Genomic DNA, 17,727 nt, shown 5'->3' with positions numbered 1-17,727 from the left:
TGTGGGGGAGGTTTTTCATGCAGAGAGTGGTGGGTGCCTGGAACGCGCTGCCAGAGGAGGTGGTGGAAGCAGGTACATTGGTAACATTTACGAGGCATCTGGAGGGGTACATGAATAGGGAGGGAATAGAGGGATATGGACCATGTACGGGCAGAAGGTTTCCTTTTTTAGTTTAGTTGGGGCATCATGATCAGCACAGGCTTGGAGGGCCGAAGGGCCTGTTCCTGTGCTGTACTGTTCTTTGTTCTCGGTCACCAATAGACGGAAGAAAACATTTAAAGGAGATTTTTGTTTTCCAACAGAATGTGGAATTTGCTTTGAGTTGGAGGCAGCATTGATGTATATTGAAGGACAAAAATCGACTGGAAGCAGAGCCTAGTGGGAAAGACAGTAGAACAGCAATGGCAGGAGTTTCTGGGAGTAATTGAGGACACAGTGCAGAGGTTCATCCCAAACAAAAGAAAGGTTATCAGAGGGGGGATTAGGCAGCCATGGCTGACAAAGGAAGTCAGGGAATGCATCAAGGCAAAAGAGAGAGCCTATAATGTGGCAAAGAGTAGTGGGAAGTCAGAAGATTGGGAAGGCTATAAAAACAAACAGAGGATAACAAAGAGAGAAATAAGGAAGGAGAGGATCAAATATGAAGGTAGGCTAGCCAGTAACATTAGGAATGATAGTAAAAGTTTCTTTAAATACATTAAAAACAAACGGGAGGCAAAAGTAGACATTGGGCCGCTCCAAAATGACGCTGGTAATCTAGTGATGGGAGACAAGGAAATAGCTGAGGAACTTAATAAGTACTTTGCGTCAGTCTTCACAGTAGAAGACATGAGTAATATCCCAACAATTCAGGAAAGTCAGGGGGCAGAGTTGAATATGGTTGCCATCACAAAGGAGAAAGTGCTAGAGAAACTAAAAGGTCTGAAAATTGATAAATCTCCGGGCCCAGATGGGCTACATCCTAGAGTTCTAAAGGAGATAGCTGAAGAAATAGTGGAGGCGTTAGTTATGATCTTTCAAAAGTCACTGGAGTCAGGGAAAGTCCCAGAGGATTGGAAAATCGCTGTTGTAACCCCACTGTTCAAGAAGGGAACAAGAAAAAAGATGGAAAATTATAGGCCAATTAGCCTAACCTCAGTTGTTGGCAAAATTCTAGAATCCATCGTTAAGGATGAGATTTCTAAATTCTTGGAAGTGCAGGGTCGGATTAAGACAAGTCAGCATGGATTTAGTAAGGGGAGGTCGTGCCTGACAAACCTGTTAGAGTTCTTTGAAGAGATAACAAATAGGTTAGACCAAGGAGAGCCAATGGATGTTATCTATCTTGACTTCCAAAAGGCCTTTGACAAGGTGCCTCACGGGAGACTGCTGAGTAAAATAAGGGCCCATGGTATTCGAGGCAAGGTACTAACATGGATTGACGATTGGCTGTCAGACAGAAGGCAGAGAGTTGGGATAAAAGGTTCTTTCTCAGAATGGCAACCGGTGACAAGTGGTGTCCCGCAGGGTTCAGTGTTGGGGCCACAGCTGTTCTCTTTATATATTAACGATCTAGATGACGGGACTGGGAGCATTCTGGCCAAGTTTGCCGATGATACAAAGATAGGTGGAGGGGCAGGTAGTATTGAGGAGGTGGGGAGGCTGCAGAAAGATTTAGACAGTTTAGGAGAGTGGTCCAAGAAGTGGCTGATGAAATTCAACGTGGGCAAGTGCGAGGTCGTACACTTTGGAAAAAAGAATAGAGGCATGGACTATTTTCTAAACGGTGACAAAATTCATAATGCTAAAGTGCAAAGGGACTTGGGAGTCCTAGTCCAGGATTCTCTAAAGGTAAACTTGCAGGTTGAGTCCGTAATTAAGAAAGCAAATGTAATGTTGTCATTTATCTCAAGAGGCTTGGAATACAAAAGCAGGGATGTACTTCTGAGGCTTTATAAAGCACTGGTTAGGCCCCATTTGGAGTACTGTGAGCAATTTTGGGCCCCACACCTCAGGAAGGACATACTGGCACTGGAGCGGGTCCAGCGGAGATTCACACGGATGATCCCAGGAATGGTAGGCCTGACATACGATGAACGTCTGAGGATCGTGGGATTATATTCATTGGAGTTTAGGAGGTTGAGGGGAGATCTGATAGAAACTTACAAGATAATGAACGGCTTAGATAGGATGGACGTAGGGAAGTTGTTTCCATTAACAGGGGAGACTAGGACGCGGGGGCACAGCCTTAGAATAAAAGGGAGTCACTTTAGAACAGAGATGAGGAGAAATTTCTTCAGCCAGAGAGTGGTGGGTCTGTGGAATTCATTGCCACAGAGGGCTGTGGAGGCCGAGACGTTGAGCGTCTTCAAGACAGAAATTGATAAATTCTTGATTTCTCGAGGAATTAAGGGCTATGGGGAGAGAGCGGGTAAATGGAGTTGAAATCAACCATGATTGAATGGTGGAGTGGACTCGATGGGCCGAATGGCCTTACTTCCGCTCCTATGTCTTATGGTCTTATGGAGAGGCTTGAAGCTTATTTGAAGGAAATGGGAATAGAGAAAGTGATTGGTGTGGATGAGGCTAGCGTGGAGAATAAAGACAAGCACAGACCGGTGATGGGCTGAATGGTTTGTTTGTGTGTTGTAAATTCTACAAAATCCTTCTGGCACTGCTGAACACTGCTTCTTTTTGCTGCCGTGGTGATTAGTCTAACGTGCATGCAGTGCTGGGTGGAGGTATTGGCACTGGAAACGCTGGCGTGATTGGCAGCATGGCTGATGGTGTGACATTGGTGATGGTGATGGTGGTATTGTCTCCAACGAGTGATCAGGGGCCATTCGGGGAAAGGATCTGCACATTGCCTTTTCCCCTTGTGTTTCCAGAGCTCCACATGTGCCTGTTAGCCTTTCCTGAGGCAACGTAGCAAGCGGCCACTCTGCGAATGACACAGGTTGCTTTCTGGTGTTGGGGAGGAGAAGCTGCCACAGCCTAAGGCCTGGCTGTGATCCCTGTCCAATAGTGGTGGCTATGGTACACTGATTTGGGAACGGCAGTAACACTGACTCCCCGCTTCCCTCTCTCAGGAGGTGTGAGGGTCAGCAGGAGCTTGAGGGACCATTGGGAGGATCCTTCCCAATGATCTTCCCCCAGCCACAATGGCCGAGTCCTGGAGATGTGAACTGTCACTTTCCAACTTCCTTCAGTCTCTGGAAACCAACCTCAAAATGTCCAGTGGATTTCTTCCACCGAATCTTCCCCACAGTCACTGGATCACTCCACAGAGAGCCAGAATGAACTTGATGGGCTGAAGGCTCTCCCTGAACCACAATGACCCATAGGCTGGAGGGTCATAACTCATCTCTGACATCATTCACTTCTCTTGCTTATTGAGCTCTCTGAGGTCGGAGAGTTTCTCCCAGTCTGTTTTGTTTTCTCTCCGATATCTTTTCCATTGCTACTCTTTTCTGTCACTCCATCTCACGCGCCCCCTTTCTCACGTGTGTGTGTGTTTTGCATCCCCCCTCTCTTTCTTTCCCCCTCTTCACCCCATCCTCTCTTCCCCCCCCATCCTCTCTTCCCCCCCATCCTCTCTTTCCCCTCCTCCCGTCCTCTCTGTCCCCCCCTCCCGTCCTCTCTGTCCCCCCCTCCCGTCCTCTCTGTCCCCCCCTCCCGTCCTCTCTGTCCCCCCCTCCCGTCCTCTCTGTCCCCCCCTCCCATCCTCTCTGTCCCCCCCTCCCGTCCTCTCTGTCCCCCCCTCCCGTCCTCTCTGTCCCCCCCTCCCGTCCTCTCTGTCCCCCCCTCCCGTCCTCTCTGTCCCCCCCTCCCGTCCTCTCTGTCCCCCCCTCCCGTCCTCTCTGTCCCCCCCTCCCGTCCTCTCTGTCCCCCCCTCCCGTCCTCTCTGTCCCCCCCTCCCGTCCTCTCTGTCCCCCCCTCCCGTCCTCTCTGTCCCCCCCCTCCCGTCCTCTCTGTCCCTCCCTCCCGTCCTCTCTGTCCCTCCCTCCCGTCCTCTCTGTCCCTCCCTCCCGTCCTCTCTGTCCCCCCTCCCGTCCTCTCTGTCCCTCCCTCTCCCTATTTCTATGACACTGCCTTTATCTGTTGGTCTCATATATCTGTCCCTTTATCTTTCTAGTTGTCAATCTTTCTCTGGTTACACTCTCATTACTCCGGTTGGGTTCACTGCCACTCCCAGCACTAACCTTGCTCAGTGATCTATCAGTGTGCTCTGGAACTGCACCCTGACTCTCCCACATACCTCACCGTGGACATGTAACACCCCGATCCAAATGATACATCGGCACTGATAAAGCAACCAGGTGCAGTTGCACGCTCCAACCCATATCCTGTTCTGGTTCCTGAGAACCGCGATGACAGAATATTGTTTCATTTGCTTTATAAAGATTCTCTGATCTGTTAAAGTTGGCAGGGATTTCCCCCTGTGTGGCCCGGTGCAGTTGGAAACACCATCACTCGCTTTCGAATGGCAGTGAGATTTTAAAGGGTCTCTCATTAAGATGGAGGCCCTCCGTTTTGCAAAGTGACTTCAGTTTCCAACCTGTGCTCCTTGTGTGCTTTCTGTTTGTGGTGGTCTCCGCAGGGAGCTGACTCTCAACGAACCGCCTCGCACCTGCTGGTCTGGGATGTGTGGACACCCCAAGGTGGTGACTCAAGTTCACGTGGTCTCTGCGAGCGGATTGGCCCAGCAGGACGGCAGCACAGGTATCGCGCGCAATGCCCTCTCTTAACGCTGAGCTGTGACTGAGATCTCCCATCAAGGCACACCCGCCAACCTTCACCTCCTCGATATTCAATGGCATTACCTCAGTTTAGTTGAACATAGCACATAGAACAGTACAGCACAGAACAGGCCCTTCGGCCCACGATGTTGTGCCGAGCTTTATCTGAAACCAAGATCAAGCTATCCCACTCCCTATCATCCTGGTGTGCTCCATGTGCCTATCCAACAACTGCTTAAATGTTCCTAAAGTGTCTGACTCCACTATCACTGCAGGCAGTCCATTCCACACCCCAACCACTCTCTCCGTAAAGAACCTACCTCTGATATCCTTCCTATATCTCCCACCATGAACCCTATAGTTATGCCCCCTTGTAATAGTTCCATCCACCCGAGGAAATAGTCTTTGAATGTTCACTCTATCTATCCCCTTCATCATTTTATAAACCTCTATTAAGTCTCCCCTCAGCCTCCTCCGCTCCAGAGAGAGCAGCCCTAGCTCCCTCAACCTTTCCTCATAAGACCTACCCTCCAAACCAGGCAGCATCCTGGTAAATCTCCTCTGCACTCTTTCCAGCGCTTCCACATCCTTCTTACAGTGAGGTGACCAGAACTGCACACAATATTCCAAATGTGGTCTCACCAAGGTCCTGTACAGTTGCAGCATAACCCCACGGCTCTTAAACTCCAACCCCCTGTTAATAAAAGCTAACACACTATAGGCCTTCTTCACAGCCCTATCCACTTGAGTGGCAACCTTTAGAGATCTGTGGATATGGACCCCAAGATCTCTCTGTTCCTTTTGTTACTTTCGTTGGTTTGATTTACCAAAAAGATTGGCAGGGGTCAGCACTGACCAGAAACTGAACTCGATTACCCTACGACACTTGGGCGGCACGGTTGCACAGTGGTTAGCACTGCTGCCTCACAGCGCCAGGGACCCGGGTTCGATTCGCAGCTTGTTTATGTGCAGTTCGCATGGTTTTCCCCGTGTCTGCGTGAGTTTCCTCTGGTTTCCTCCCACAGTCCAAAGATGTTCAGGTTTAGGTGGGTTGACCGTGCTAAGTTGCCCCTTAGTGTCCAAAGATGCGTAGGTTAGGAGGATTAGCGGGGTAAATGCATGGGGTTACAGGGATAGGACAGGTGATGGGTCTGGGTGGGATTCTCTGTTGGAGAGTCAGTGAAGACTCAATGGGCTGAATGGCCTCCTTCTGCACAGTAACAGTTCTATGATTCTGTTCTATGATTCTAAATAAAAACTGGGTACCAGGCCAGAGATTAGGTATCCTGTGGTGACTCCTGACTCCCCAAAGCCTGTCTGCTATTTACAAGGCACAAGTCAGGAGTGTGATGGAATTATCCCCACTTATCTGGATGGGTACAGCTCCAACAACAATCAAGAAGCTTGATATCATCCAGGACAAAGCAGGGCAAATGCCCTTGACTGGTACCACATCCACCATCTTAAACATCATTCCATCCACCACTAACGCACAATGGCAGCCATGTGTACCATCTACAAGATGCACTGCAGCAACTCACCAAGGCTCCTTCGTTACCACTTCTCAAATCCACAACCTCTACCAGCTAGGAGGACGAGGGCGGCAGATACCTGGGAACACCACCACCTGGAGGTTCCCCTCCAAGCCACTCACCATCCTGACTTGGAAATATATCGGCCGTTCCTTCACTGTCGCTGGGTCAAAATCTGGGAACTCCCTCCCTAACAGCACTGTGGGTGTACCTGCACCATATGGACTGCAGCGGTTCAAGAAAGCAGCCCATCACCACCAACTCAAGGGAAGTCAGGGATGGGCAATAAATGCTGGCCGAGCCAGCGACACCCACATCCTGTGAATGAATTTTTAAAAGTCTTAAAAGCAAACTCCAATTAGTGGGTCTATTCCCAGAGGATTCACATGGCAAATCATGCTCTTTCAACCTCATTTCCAATATTTTTATAATTGATAAATGAACAAAGAAAATTCCAGCACAGCACCAGGCTCTTTGGCCCTCCAAGCCTGCACCAACTGAACTAAAACCCCCTACCCTTCCGGGGACCATATCCCTCTATTCCCATCCTATTCATGTATTTGTCAAGACGCCCCTTAAAAGTCACTATCGTATTTGCATCCACTACCTCCCCCGGCAGCAAGTTCCAGGCACTCACCACCCTCTAGACAACGTTGACTGCACTGCCCTCATCTACCTTCTTGATTACCCTTCAACAAACTGCACCATTGGCGTCAATGCCCATCACGCGATTGTCATTTAGCCAACTGAGCTAATCGACACCCACTCACTCAATGAATATCTAAAAATATTGAATGGATGGTAAATGGTAATTAACCAATAGTCCATGAGGAACGATAGGAATCTCTCTCTGTTAGAGAAACACAATTGGTTGTCTGTAGTTTGAGAAACATGACTCTACAGGCATGCTGCAGGGCAAGGAGACAGGCCGCCATGAACTAACACAGCTGGTAACGGGGATTCATAGAGGTTTACAGTATGGAAACAGGCCCTTCGGCCCAACTTGTCCATGCTGCCCAGTTTTTACTACTAGCTAGTCCCAATTGCCCGCGTTTGGCCCATATCCCTCTATACCCATCTTACCCATGTAACTGTCTAAATGTTTTTTAAAAGACCAAATTGTACCTGCCTCTACTACTACCTCTGGCAGCTTGTTCCAGACACTCACCACCCTCTGTGTGAAAAAATTGCCCTTCTGGTTTGGGGGAGAAATTCCAGAGACCAGAATTATAGAATCATAGAATCCTACAGTGCAGAAGGAGACCATTTAGCCCATCAAATCTGCACCAACCACAATCCCACCTAGGCCCTATCCCCATAACCACAGACATTTACCCTAGCTAGTCCCCCTGACACTAAGGGGCAATTTAGCATGGCCAATCCACCTAACCTAAGACCAAGGCTTTGGCAGCTGTTGGCACGGCCACCAATGGTGGATGAATTCAAATTGGGGATGCGCAAAGATCCAAAACTGAAGGGCCGAAGATCTCGGAGGAGATTAGAAATCATAGAAATCCTGCAGTACAGAAAGAGGCCATTCGGCCCATCGAGTCTGCACCGACCACAATCCCATCCAGGCCCTACCCCCATATCCCTACATATTTTATCCACTAATCCCTCTAACCTACGCATTTCAGGACACTAAGGGGCAATTTTTAGCATGGCCAATCAACCTAACCCGCACATCTTTGGAGTGTGGGAGGAAACCGGAGCACCCGGAGGAAACCCACGCAGACACGAGGAGAATGTGCAAACTCCACACAGACAGGGGCCCAAGCCAGGAATCGAACCCAGGTCCCTGGAGCTGTGAAGCAGCAGTGCTAACCACTGTGCTACCGTGCCACCCACAATTACAGATTACAGAGATAGGGAGGGAGTGAGGCCAGGGAGGGATTTGAAAACAGCAGAGATGCTGCCTCACTGATCAGCAGCAAGTACAGAAGGGTGAATGGGACTCGATGTCTTAAATATTAATAATAATAGTAGTCCGGAACATGCAGCAACCACCCCACTCCCCTCCCACCATCTCCCCCGCGTGCTGAGGCTTTCTTGTTGCTCTCTCATGGGGGGGTGGCTGATTGGTGAATGATTTAATGACCTCTGTCTCTGTGCAGGTGCTGATCCGTACGTCATTATCCGGTGTGGGAGAGAGAAGGTCCGATCACCCATCCACAAGGACACGGTGAATCCCGAATTCAACGTCAAGGGAATCTTCTACAGGAAGGATCCCAAGGAGCCAATCCGCATTGAGGTGAGAATGGGTTACCGTGCACTATGCAAGATCCGCACCCACCCTTCCCAGGATGTCGCTCTGAGAATGCCCTGGGCATCTTGTGTATGTGGCCCGTTGCCAGGGTGAGGGATTGGTGTCAGGAGTCGAAAAAGCCAGAATGCTTAGAATCTGGACAGCGGGGAAAGAGTCCATTTGGCCCGCCATGCCCCTGTGCTAGCTCTCTGAATGAGCTAGCCAGTTGGTCCCACTCCCCATCCCCCCAGCCCTGTCGACCCCACCTCAACCTACCAGCTGCTGTAACACCTTGGTTGCTGATTCCCTGAAGTTGGCCTTAGGAACCATCTAAATCATTCAAACCACCCCCCCGCTTCTCAAATGCTCTGCAGAAGTGTCACCCCCACCCTGACTAAGCTTCATTCACGCATTGTACAGCACACACAAGTCTTGGCATCGCCATCTTTTACTCTGGTTGGCTTATCTGATACCATCTGTGGCTCACGTATTTGAGCGGGGAGGTTAACCGTCAGGAGAATCCATACCCATTTAGCCAGGGTTCTGTGCCCACTGCCACTCTGTTAGCCTCCGGGGAGGTGGGTGGGGTTTAGCCTCTGGGTCAGACGCTTGTAAGCTCAAGTCCTACTCTGGAGAATTTAGCACAAAGACGAAGGTTGATACTGAGGGAGTGCCATTCTGTCAGAGGTGCTGTCTCCCAGTTCGGACCAAAGTTTCTCTGGTTGTTTTAAAAGATGCCATCGCACTATTTTGAAGAGAGGGAGAGTTCTTGCTGCAATTATGAATACAAATGTGGTGAGGATTTAAAGAACTCCTCAAAAGGTTTTGAAATATTCTTGACTCTATACTTTAGGACCCGTTCCCTGCAAACAAAAGGAATATGTTCAAGCCTTATGCCTTTAGAATTACCTGGGAATTTCAGGACCCTATAGCACCCCAGTGCTGTCTCCATGGCAACACCTTGGCCAGTCAGAGTCAATTTGTCTACCAATCAGCACCTTGTTGTCCTGTCAAATAAATCATTGTGATTGTTTGAAATTTGGCATTCTTGGGTTTATCCTGATGAGTGCAAAATGAAAAACTTCAGCAGCATGTCTCTTTTCAGCGAGATTTGAATCAATTATCCTTTATTTTTCCTCTCTTCTTTTTTGCTCCTTCTAGATCTGGAACAACAATGCCATTAGTGACCAGTTCCTCGGTCAAGTGACTGTGACGGCTGACCCCAGTGACCTCCAGCCACATCACACCCTTCATCTGAGGGACAAGGGCAACCGACAGGGCAACGACCTTCCCGGGACCATCAGCCTGAAGATCAGCAGCAGCCACGAACTGGTCGGCATCTAAACTCTGGAACACTTGTCACTGCCGGAAAGATGGAAGATTGGAGTCAGGGTTTGAGAAGGTCCATCAGGATCTGGGGATAAGACATTTTAGGGACAGGGAATGGCTCTTGGGGTGCCGGCTGACTATCATCGCACCGTACTCCTGAAACTCTTCCCCTGTTGGAGTCTTGTTCCTTTATACTGCGGCCTCATTGGGGCGGCTATCCCGATAGACATTATTCTGCAAGCTTCTTTCTCACTTAATGCTTCCCCAACCATGAAGATTATCATAGAATCCCTACAGTGCAGAAGGAGGCCATTCGGCCCATCGAGTCTGCACCGACCACAATCCCACCCAGGGCCCTATCCCCATAACCCCATGCATTTACCCTAGCTAGTCCCCCCTGACACTAAGGGACAATTTAGCATGGCCAATCCACCTAACCTGCACATCTTCAGACTAACAGCATGCTCCCCAGTGTTATTCTGCTAGATTGACATTAATTCCTCAAGGCGTCCTGCTCACTCGATGGCCCGGCTGCATCGACACTTGAGACGTGGAGGCCAGGTTCAAGATCATAGAATAGAATCCCTACAGTGCAGAAGGAGGCCATTCGGCCCATCAATCTGGACCGATTCTCTGACACCGAGCATCTTACCCAGGCCCTATCCCCATAACTCCACATATTTACCCCATTAATTCACCTAATTTACTCATCTTGGAACACTAAGGGGCAATTTAGCATGGCCAATCCACCTAACCTGCACATCTTTGCACTGTGGGAGGAAACCCATGCAGTAACGGGGAGAATGTGCAGACTCCGAGAGAGAATGACAGTTAGCTGTCATTCTCTCTCTCTCTGCACAGATAGGCGGGAATCGAACCTGGGTCCCTTGCGCTGTGGGGCAGCACTGTGCCACTGGGCCGCCCCTGGCCTGTGCCAAATTATCTCATCTCAGCCAAAAAAAACAAGCCGGGATCCTGTACTTAGACTCGACCCCAGTTCGCTCAGCACTAGCTATTCCCCCCAAACCCTCCCCTCAGGGAAGTTGGTGAGAATGAAGGGAAAAGCCCTGTTTCAATCATTATCCGATTATCTCTCTCCTGATGACACTGCATTTCGTGGCCCTTTCCTTAGAGTTAGTATAAGGCTTCGTTCCTACTCGTCTTTCTCTCTCTCTCACACACTCCCTCTTTCTCGCTCTCGCCCTCATTTGCACGCTCTCTCTCTCGCATTCTCACTTTTGCTCTCACTGTCTCTCTTGTACTTGCTGTCTCACTCTCTCTCTTGCCCTCACTTGCACGCTCTTTCACTCTCACTTGCTCTCTCTCTCGCACGCTCTCTCTCACTTGCACATTCCCTCTTTCTCGCTCTTGCCCTCACTCGCACGGTCTCTCTCTCTCTCTCACTCACTCGCACACACCCTCTCTCTTGCTCTCGCTCTCGCCCTCACTTGCACATTCCCTCTTTCTCGCTCTTGCCCTCACTCGCACGGTCTCTCTCTCTCTCTCTCACTCGCACACTCCCTCTTTCTTGCTCTCGCTCTCACTTGCATGTTCTCTCTCATTCTCTCTATCTCTCACTCTCTGTCTATCTTGCTCTTGCCCCCACTCGCCGCTGTCTTTTTCTCACGCTCTCTCTCTCTCTCTCCACCAGCGATCATTGTCCAGAAGCTTACAGTGAAGAGTAGGCCATCAAAAAGAAGAACATTTTCACCAGTTGCATTAGTCAGTTGGAATTGTCAGATCATTTTGAATTCTCTAGGAGCCAGTGATTTTCATTCTTTATCTGTGTTCTCTTATAATTCCTCTTTAGCGTTTTAAAACATGACTGTATATGCTTCCCTGCATCGGTTCCTATCGCCCCCTCCCTCCTCCTCCTCCACCCCCCACCCCCCCATTCCTCTGGTCATTCATAATGCCAAACCTGCCGTTAACTATCCCATCCATCACGGGTCAGTCCCATTTTCCCTCTCTCGTTCTTCTGAAGCTTGACAATGTCTTGTGTTCGGGACTTAGCTCTCATTCTCCTATGTGGCCTCAAATCAATAACGACGGGCATTACCGGGGGGGGGAAGCCACTTAGCACCCCAAGGGCCTTTCTGAGAATGTGCATTTTGGGGCAATTTGCACAGTCACATTTTAAACCAGTTTTATGAAGGAAGTATTTTGTTACTTTTTAATCGAATCCTAACATTGGTTTATCTTTTTAATGCATTTTTTTTTAGATGTTTTTGCAAATGGGAAGGTTTTTCTTTGTGCCAATTAAGAAAGAAGGATTGTCCTTATTGGCGTACTTGTTGCGTCCGTAGCAACCTTCTAGCCGATGTGTTGGAATTATTTTTGTGCAATGAATGTGTGTTTGGGGGAATATTCTTAAATAATTATTCAGAATTAGCGAGGCGTGAATGTGCAAGTCCGTGCACAAATTCCTCTTCCCCACTCCCCGCAGAAAAATCATGGATGAAGGAGATAGGATGACAATAATTTAAATTCCATTAATTTGACTGCACAAGGGCAGCAGACACATGGGAACAGCACCCGCAAGTGCCCCTCTGTCCGTTCACCAAGCTGACTTGGAAACATATCATTGTTCCTTCATGGTCGCTGGGTCAAAATCACTGTGGGTGTACCTACATCACATGGGACTGCAGCGATTCAAGAAGGCGGCTCACCACTACCTTCTCAGGGCAATTAGGGATGGGCAATAAATGCTGGCCTAGCCAGCGACGCTTGCATCCTGTGGGGGGGGGAAAAATTCCACAACTGAAAGCTAGTACCATGACACTATTATTGAAACCCATCTGGTTCACCAATGTGCCTTTAGGGAAGGAAATCTGCCGTCCTTACCTGGTCTGGCCTACATGTGACTCCAGATACACAGCAATGTGGTTGACTCTTAAATGCTCGTCTGAAATCTACTAATCAATTGTATTAAATAGCCACAGAAGAGTTGCATCAGATGGACCACAATGGTTCAAGTTGGCTCCCCACCATCACCACCTTCTGATGGGCAACACATGTTGGCCTTGCCAATGATGCCCACATCCCATGCTTTCATATCTGATTGTTTGCGGGGATTGATGGTGGTGGGAAACGGATATTTGTATTCCTGTAGTAGAAGGAGCTCTTGCAAGAGGCCAGTGAAGCTACAGTCTAGAGCAGACATTGAAATACTTGATGCTGAGTTATCATAGAATCCCTACAGTGCAGAAGGAGGCCATTCGGCCCGTCAAGTCTGCACTGACCACAACCCCGCCCAGGGGTTACCCTGCTATTCCCCCTGACATTAGGGTCAATTTAACATGGCCAATCCACCTAACCTGCACATCTTTGGACTATGGGAGGAAACCGGAGCACCCGGAGGAAACACGGAGAGAACATGCAAACTCCACACAGGCAGTGACCCGAGGCTGGAATCGAACCCGGGTCCCCAGCGCTGTGAGGCAGCAGTGCTAACCACTGTGCCACCATGAGTTGACAGCAAGAGATGAGAACAATTGCCCGATAAGGTGCCAAAAAATCCCTGCAAAAATTTACCTTAGCGAACTGAAACCTTCTCCAGTGTGCATTTATAGTTTCCATTTACATGTCCTGTATTATACTGTTTACATTCTGTACAATGAATGTGTATATTCACGCTTATACCACTATTAAGTCAACTTCTCAGTAAGTGGGATGTGGCATTCCGGATTGGGTAGAATTGAACCTATCCCAGTAGGTTTCACTGTGATATGGTTCCAATCTAACACTGACTGACCAATCAACAGCCACTTGGGACCAATTTTCTTTTACGTTGTACAACTGAAGAAGTGTTTTCTCAAAAAATGATGAACAATTGCCCATGTTTCTGCTCATGTACAATGTAGGACTGTCTCGCTTTTCTGCCCTCCCTTTTATATTATTGTATAAGGAGGGAGAATTAGATTTTTAAAACAAGACAGGCTTGTTGTATTTTTTTTATATCTCTTGTACTGAAGTGGTTAGAAAATGTTCAGATCCACCAGGAACCTGTGCACGTGGCCACCAAGTTAGCCAAGAACCCCCTGAGGCAGGGAGCAACTTACCTGTCCATGGTAAGGGTTGCCAACTCTGAATAGACAGATTCCTGGAGGTATCATCACATGACTTCCTGCTGCCCACTGCCATGCCCCCTCAACCTCTCCCATCATTGATTGGACAACATGTCCATCCTGAAGGCATCCCATCATGCCACAGACAATTGGCAAGCAAGCAGGTGCTTCATCAACATATTGGATAATTTTTGACCGTCAATCAAATAGTCTCCTCCCCATATCTGATGATTTTATAACAAAGATTTTTTTTTGGCTCCCCATCCCTCCTCCCGCAACAGTTTTATTCCTGGACCTTGCTTGCAGCAATGCTGTGAAGATCTGTTTTTAAACCCTGCGTGGTTCACTAATGTCCCTTTAGGGAAGGAAATCTGCCATGCTTACCTGGTCTGGCCTACATGTGACTCCAGAGCCACAGCAATGTGGTTGATTCTCAACTTCCCCTGAAATGGCCTAGCGAGCCACACAGTTGCATCAATCACTCAAGAAGGCAGCTCACCACCACCTTCTCGAGGGCAACTAAGGATGGGCGAGAAATACTGGCCAGCCAGCCATGTCCCACAAATGAAGTAAGGCCTGTCCAAGTTCCCTGTAGTCATCCTTCGAGTGATCAGTTTTTTTATTAGAGAGGCAGAAACACCCCCCACCAGAAGGGGGAGCCATGCCCGGGATGGTGTCGAACGCCTCCTGGTGGCTGACTGCAAGTTGCTTCAGTAGGAGGCAGAGTTGTTGGTTGATGATCGTCACACACGTTGAGACTAGGCCGAGCAATCTGAACTCCATTGGGCAGAGGATAAAAGTGAATCCGGAATACTTGAATTATTGGATAAAAAATAGAGTTACAGTCTTCGGTTGTAGGATGAACAGACCAGTATTGACATGAATAAAACGCAACCCTAAAAGAAACTTATTCTTTACCCCATTTCTGTGCATTCAATGTTGGGAAGACAGATATTTTGGTTGCTTTGCTGATATTTGATCCTTTGCTCAGTTTCTGAACTTTGATTAAGTTTGAAAGACCTGAGGTCATCTATGCCACTTGGCACGGTCCTTAGACAATGATAAGACAATGTCTTTGGGTAGACTGTTAAAGGATGATGCCACCTCTACCCACCACCCCCCCCCCCCCCCCCCCCCCCACCCACCCCATCCCTTAGGCTTCCCGACTGATTAAATGTATTCCTGGAGATTCTATCCATGGTTTGCCCCCCACACTCCAGCCATTCCTCGGCCAACAAACTGATCCTTGTGTCTTCCACCGCCAATGGGAAAGCAAAAAGACTCATTAGCCAACTGGATGATGCCTGATGGTTGCCAAACAGCCTCCCACCCTCCCCCCATCCCCCACCATTTTCAGTATTTTTATATTCACTCGAGCAATGTCTAAATAAAATGACAAAAATAAACCAATTATTTTAATGTCTTTATGATATACCTCCAGGATTGAACAGAGCTGTGTCCTGATCTTCAATTCCTGCCGGCATCAGGTCGGTCCTGGAGGGTTGACAACCCGGCTGTCCATCCAAACTGAAAAAAACCGGGAACATCCCCGGAGTTGCTCCCGATTTCTGGCGGAGTTACGTCGATGCAGTGGGAAAATTCCCCGGGGAGATTCCCACCCAAATAGCTCTGGAAACAATAAGGGTTGGGTGTTGCTGACACCTGGTGGCTGTGTATTGGCACTGCAGTCACCACGTACTAGAAGCAGGAGTAGACCATTCGGCCCTTCAGGCCTGCTCCACCATTCATTTTGATCATGGCTGATCATCGAATTCAATATCCTGATCCCACCCCCCTTCTCCCCACATCCCTTGATCCCTTTAGACCCCAAGAGCTATATCTTATTTCTTCTTGAAATCACACAACATTTTGGCCTCAACTACTTTCCGTGGTTCATCAGTTCATAAGATATAGGAGCAGTATTAGGCCATTCGGCCCATTGAGTCTGCTCGGTCATTCGATCATGGCTGATATGCTCATCATCCTCATTTTCCTGCCTTCTCTCCATAACTCTTCAACCCATTACCAATTTAAAATCTATGGAATTCACTACCAATCAAATTGAGGTATACAAGATGATAAAAGGTATGGATAAAGTAGATGTGGAGCGGATGGTTCCTCTTGTGGGGCATTCTAGGACGAGAGGTCATAGTCTTAGGATAAGGGGTAGCAAATTTAAAACAGAGTTCAGGAGAAACTACTTCTCCCAAAAATATTTACTCACTGTCCCAGCATCCACTGCACTTTGGAGTAGCGAATTCTACAGATCCACAACCCTTTGGGAGAAGTAGTTTCTCCTCCAACTCTGTTTTAAATTTGTTACCCTTTATCCTAAGACTATGACCTCTCGTCCTAGAATCCCCCACCAGTGGAAGCATCAATAGCCTTTATCAAATTGTATATCTCAATTTGATTGGGAGTGGATTCCACAGATTCACCACTCTCTGGGTGAAGAAATTTCCTCTTTTAAAAAGTCAGTCATACTCTTCGGAGCTGGAATACGGAATCTTCTGTCCATCGCTCATGCGGTTGAGAATTTATCTCTTGTAAAGTATTTCCCCGTCTCTTTAGTGGAAGCCATTTTGATTTTGTTTTGAGTTCCCATGCTCAATTTGTTAAATCTGGATGGAGCCGGAATTATCGTGGGCGGAGAGTGGGGAATGAAACTGCTCCCGAACAGTATTTGCTTCAGACCACTTGGTGCCACACCCAATCCTTCCACCAGTGGCCATTGATCCAAGTGTGTCTCTGAGGCAACTGAGCCAACCCCGTTACCCCATAATGGTGAGGAGGTGAGACATTGAATTGCTTCCCCCTTTTCCATGTGCCTGAGAGCAAAGCAATGTCCCAGCTTCAATAGAGGGGTGAAAGGCCTTCATTAGAACGGTAGGATTTTTATAGTTCTAATGGAACTTGGCTTTTCAATGGGGAAGTGTCCACCGTGATTACTGGGCAGGGTAGATGTTTCTGACGTTGGATCTCAGTCTGAGGGTATCTGAATGTGGCCCTTGACCAGAGATGATTAGGGGAAGAGTGTAGGGTCCGGTGGGGGGGGGGGGGGGGGGGGGGGGAGGGGGGGCCGGGGGGGGGCTGTCTTTGAGACAAAGTCTAACGTGCCTCTCTCAGTGAAATGTCTGCACATTATCGCTTCCGCTTTGCTCTGAGCTACCAGACCGTGTATAGATGCTTCTCTGCAACCATTCCCCCTTTGCATGAAACTAGCCAAATACATCCCAACCATGTCCTGACTTTCTACAGAATTACAGCTAATTAAGATGTTTTAATAACTATAATGTGTATTTTATATGATTATTGCAGTCCAGATAGAAATAAAATATGAATAGAGTTTTGACTCACTCTCATCATTTTGTACCGACACCGGGGGGGGATACATCATCTGTTCTTTTCACCAATTTATTCTACTTAAAAATGCAAAATCTTGCTGCTGGAACTGTTCTTTCAACCATCTGCATACAGACTGAATGGCCTGTTGGAAAAGTATATTACTGAGAGAGAAAGGTGGGGAGGGAGAGAGAGAGAGACAGGGAGGGAGAGAGAGACAGGGAGGGGGAGGGAGAGAGAGACAGGGAGGGGGAGAGAGAGAGAGACAGGGAGGGGGAGAGAGAGAGAGACAGGGAGGGAGAAAGAGAGAGAGACAGGGAGGGAGAGAGAGAGAGAGAGACAGGGAGGGAGAGAGAGAGAGAGAGAGACAGGGAGGGAGAGAGAGAGAGAGAGAGAGACAGGGAGGGAGAGAGAGAGAGAGAGACAGGGAGGGAGAGAGAGAGAGACAGGGAGGGAGAGAGAGAGAGAGAGACAGGGAAGGAGAGAGAGAGAGA

At 48.4% G+C, this 17,727-nt stretch overlaps 1 protein-coding gene across 2 annotated transcripts in view; it reads left to right on the top strand.

The window, feature by feature from the left end:
- The window catches only part of capn5a (calpain 5a), a 102,249-nt gene extending 85,310 nt beyond the window's left edge, over positions 1-16,939 (top strand). For both annotated transcript variants that reach the window (XM_078222570.1, XM_078222569.1), the window contains exons 11-13: positions 4,580-4,701; positions 8,365-8,501; positions 9,657-16,939. In XM_078222570.1, coding sequence (XP_078078696.1) covers positions 4,580-4,701; positions 8,365-8,501; positions 9,657-9,839 — 442 coding nt within the window. In that variant the 3' untranslated portion in view covers positions 9,840-16,939. The remainder of the gene's footprint in view (positions 1-4,579; positions 4,702-8,364; positions 8,502-9,656) is intronic.
- The last annotated feature ends 788 nt before the right edge of the window (positions 16,940-17,727 follow it).

Source organism: Mustelus asterias, chromosome 10 (assembly GCF_964213995.1).
Source record: "Mustelus asterias chromosome 10, sMusAst1.hap1.1, whole genome shotgun sequence".
Lineage (NCBI taxonomy): Eukaryota > Metazoa > Chordata > Chondrichthyes > Carcharhiniformes > Triakidae > Mustelus > Mustelus asterias.
This window is presented reverse-complemented; position numbering and strand designations above follow the sequence as displayed.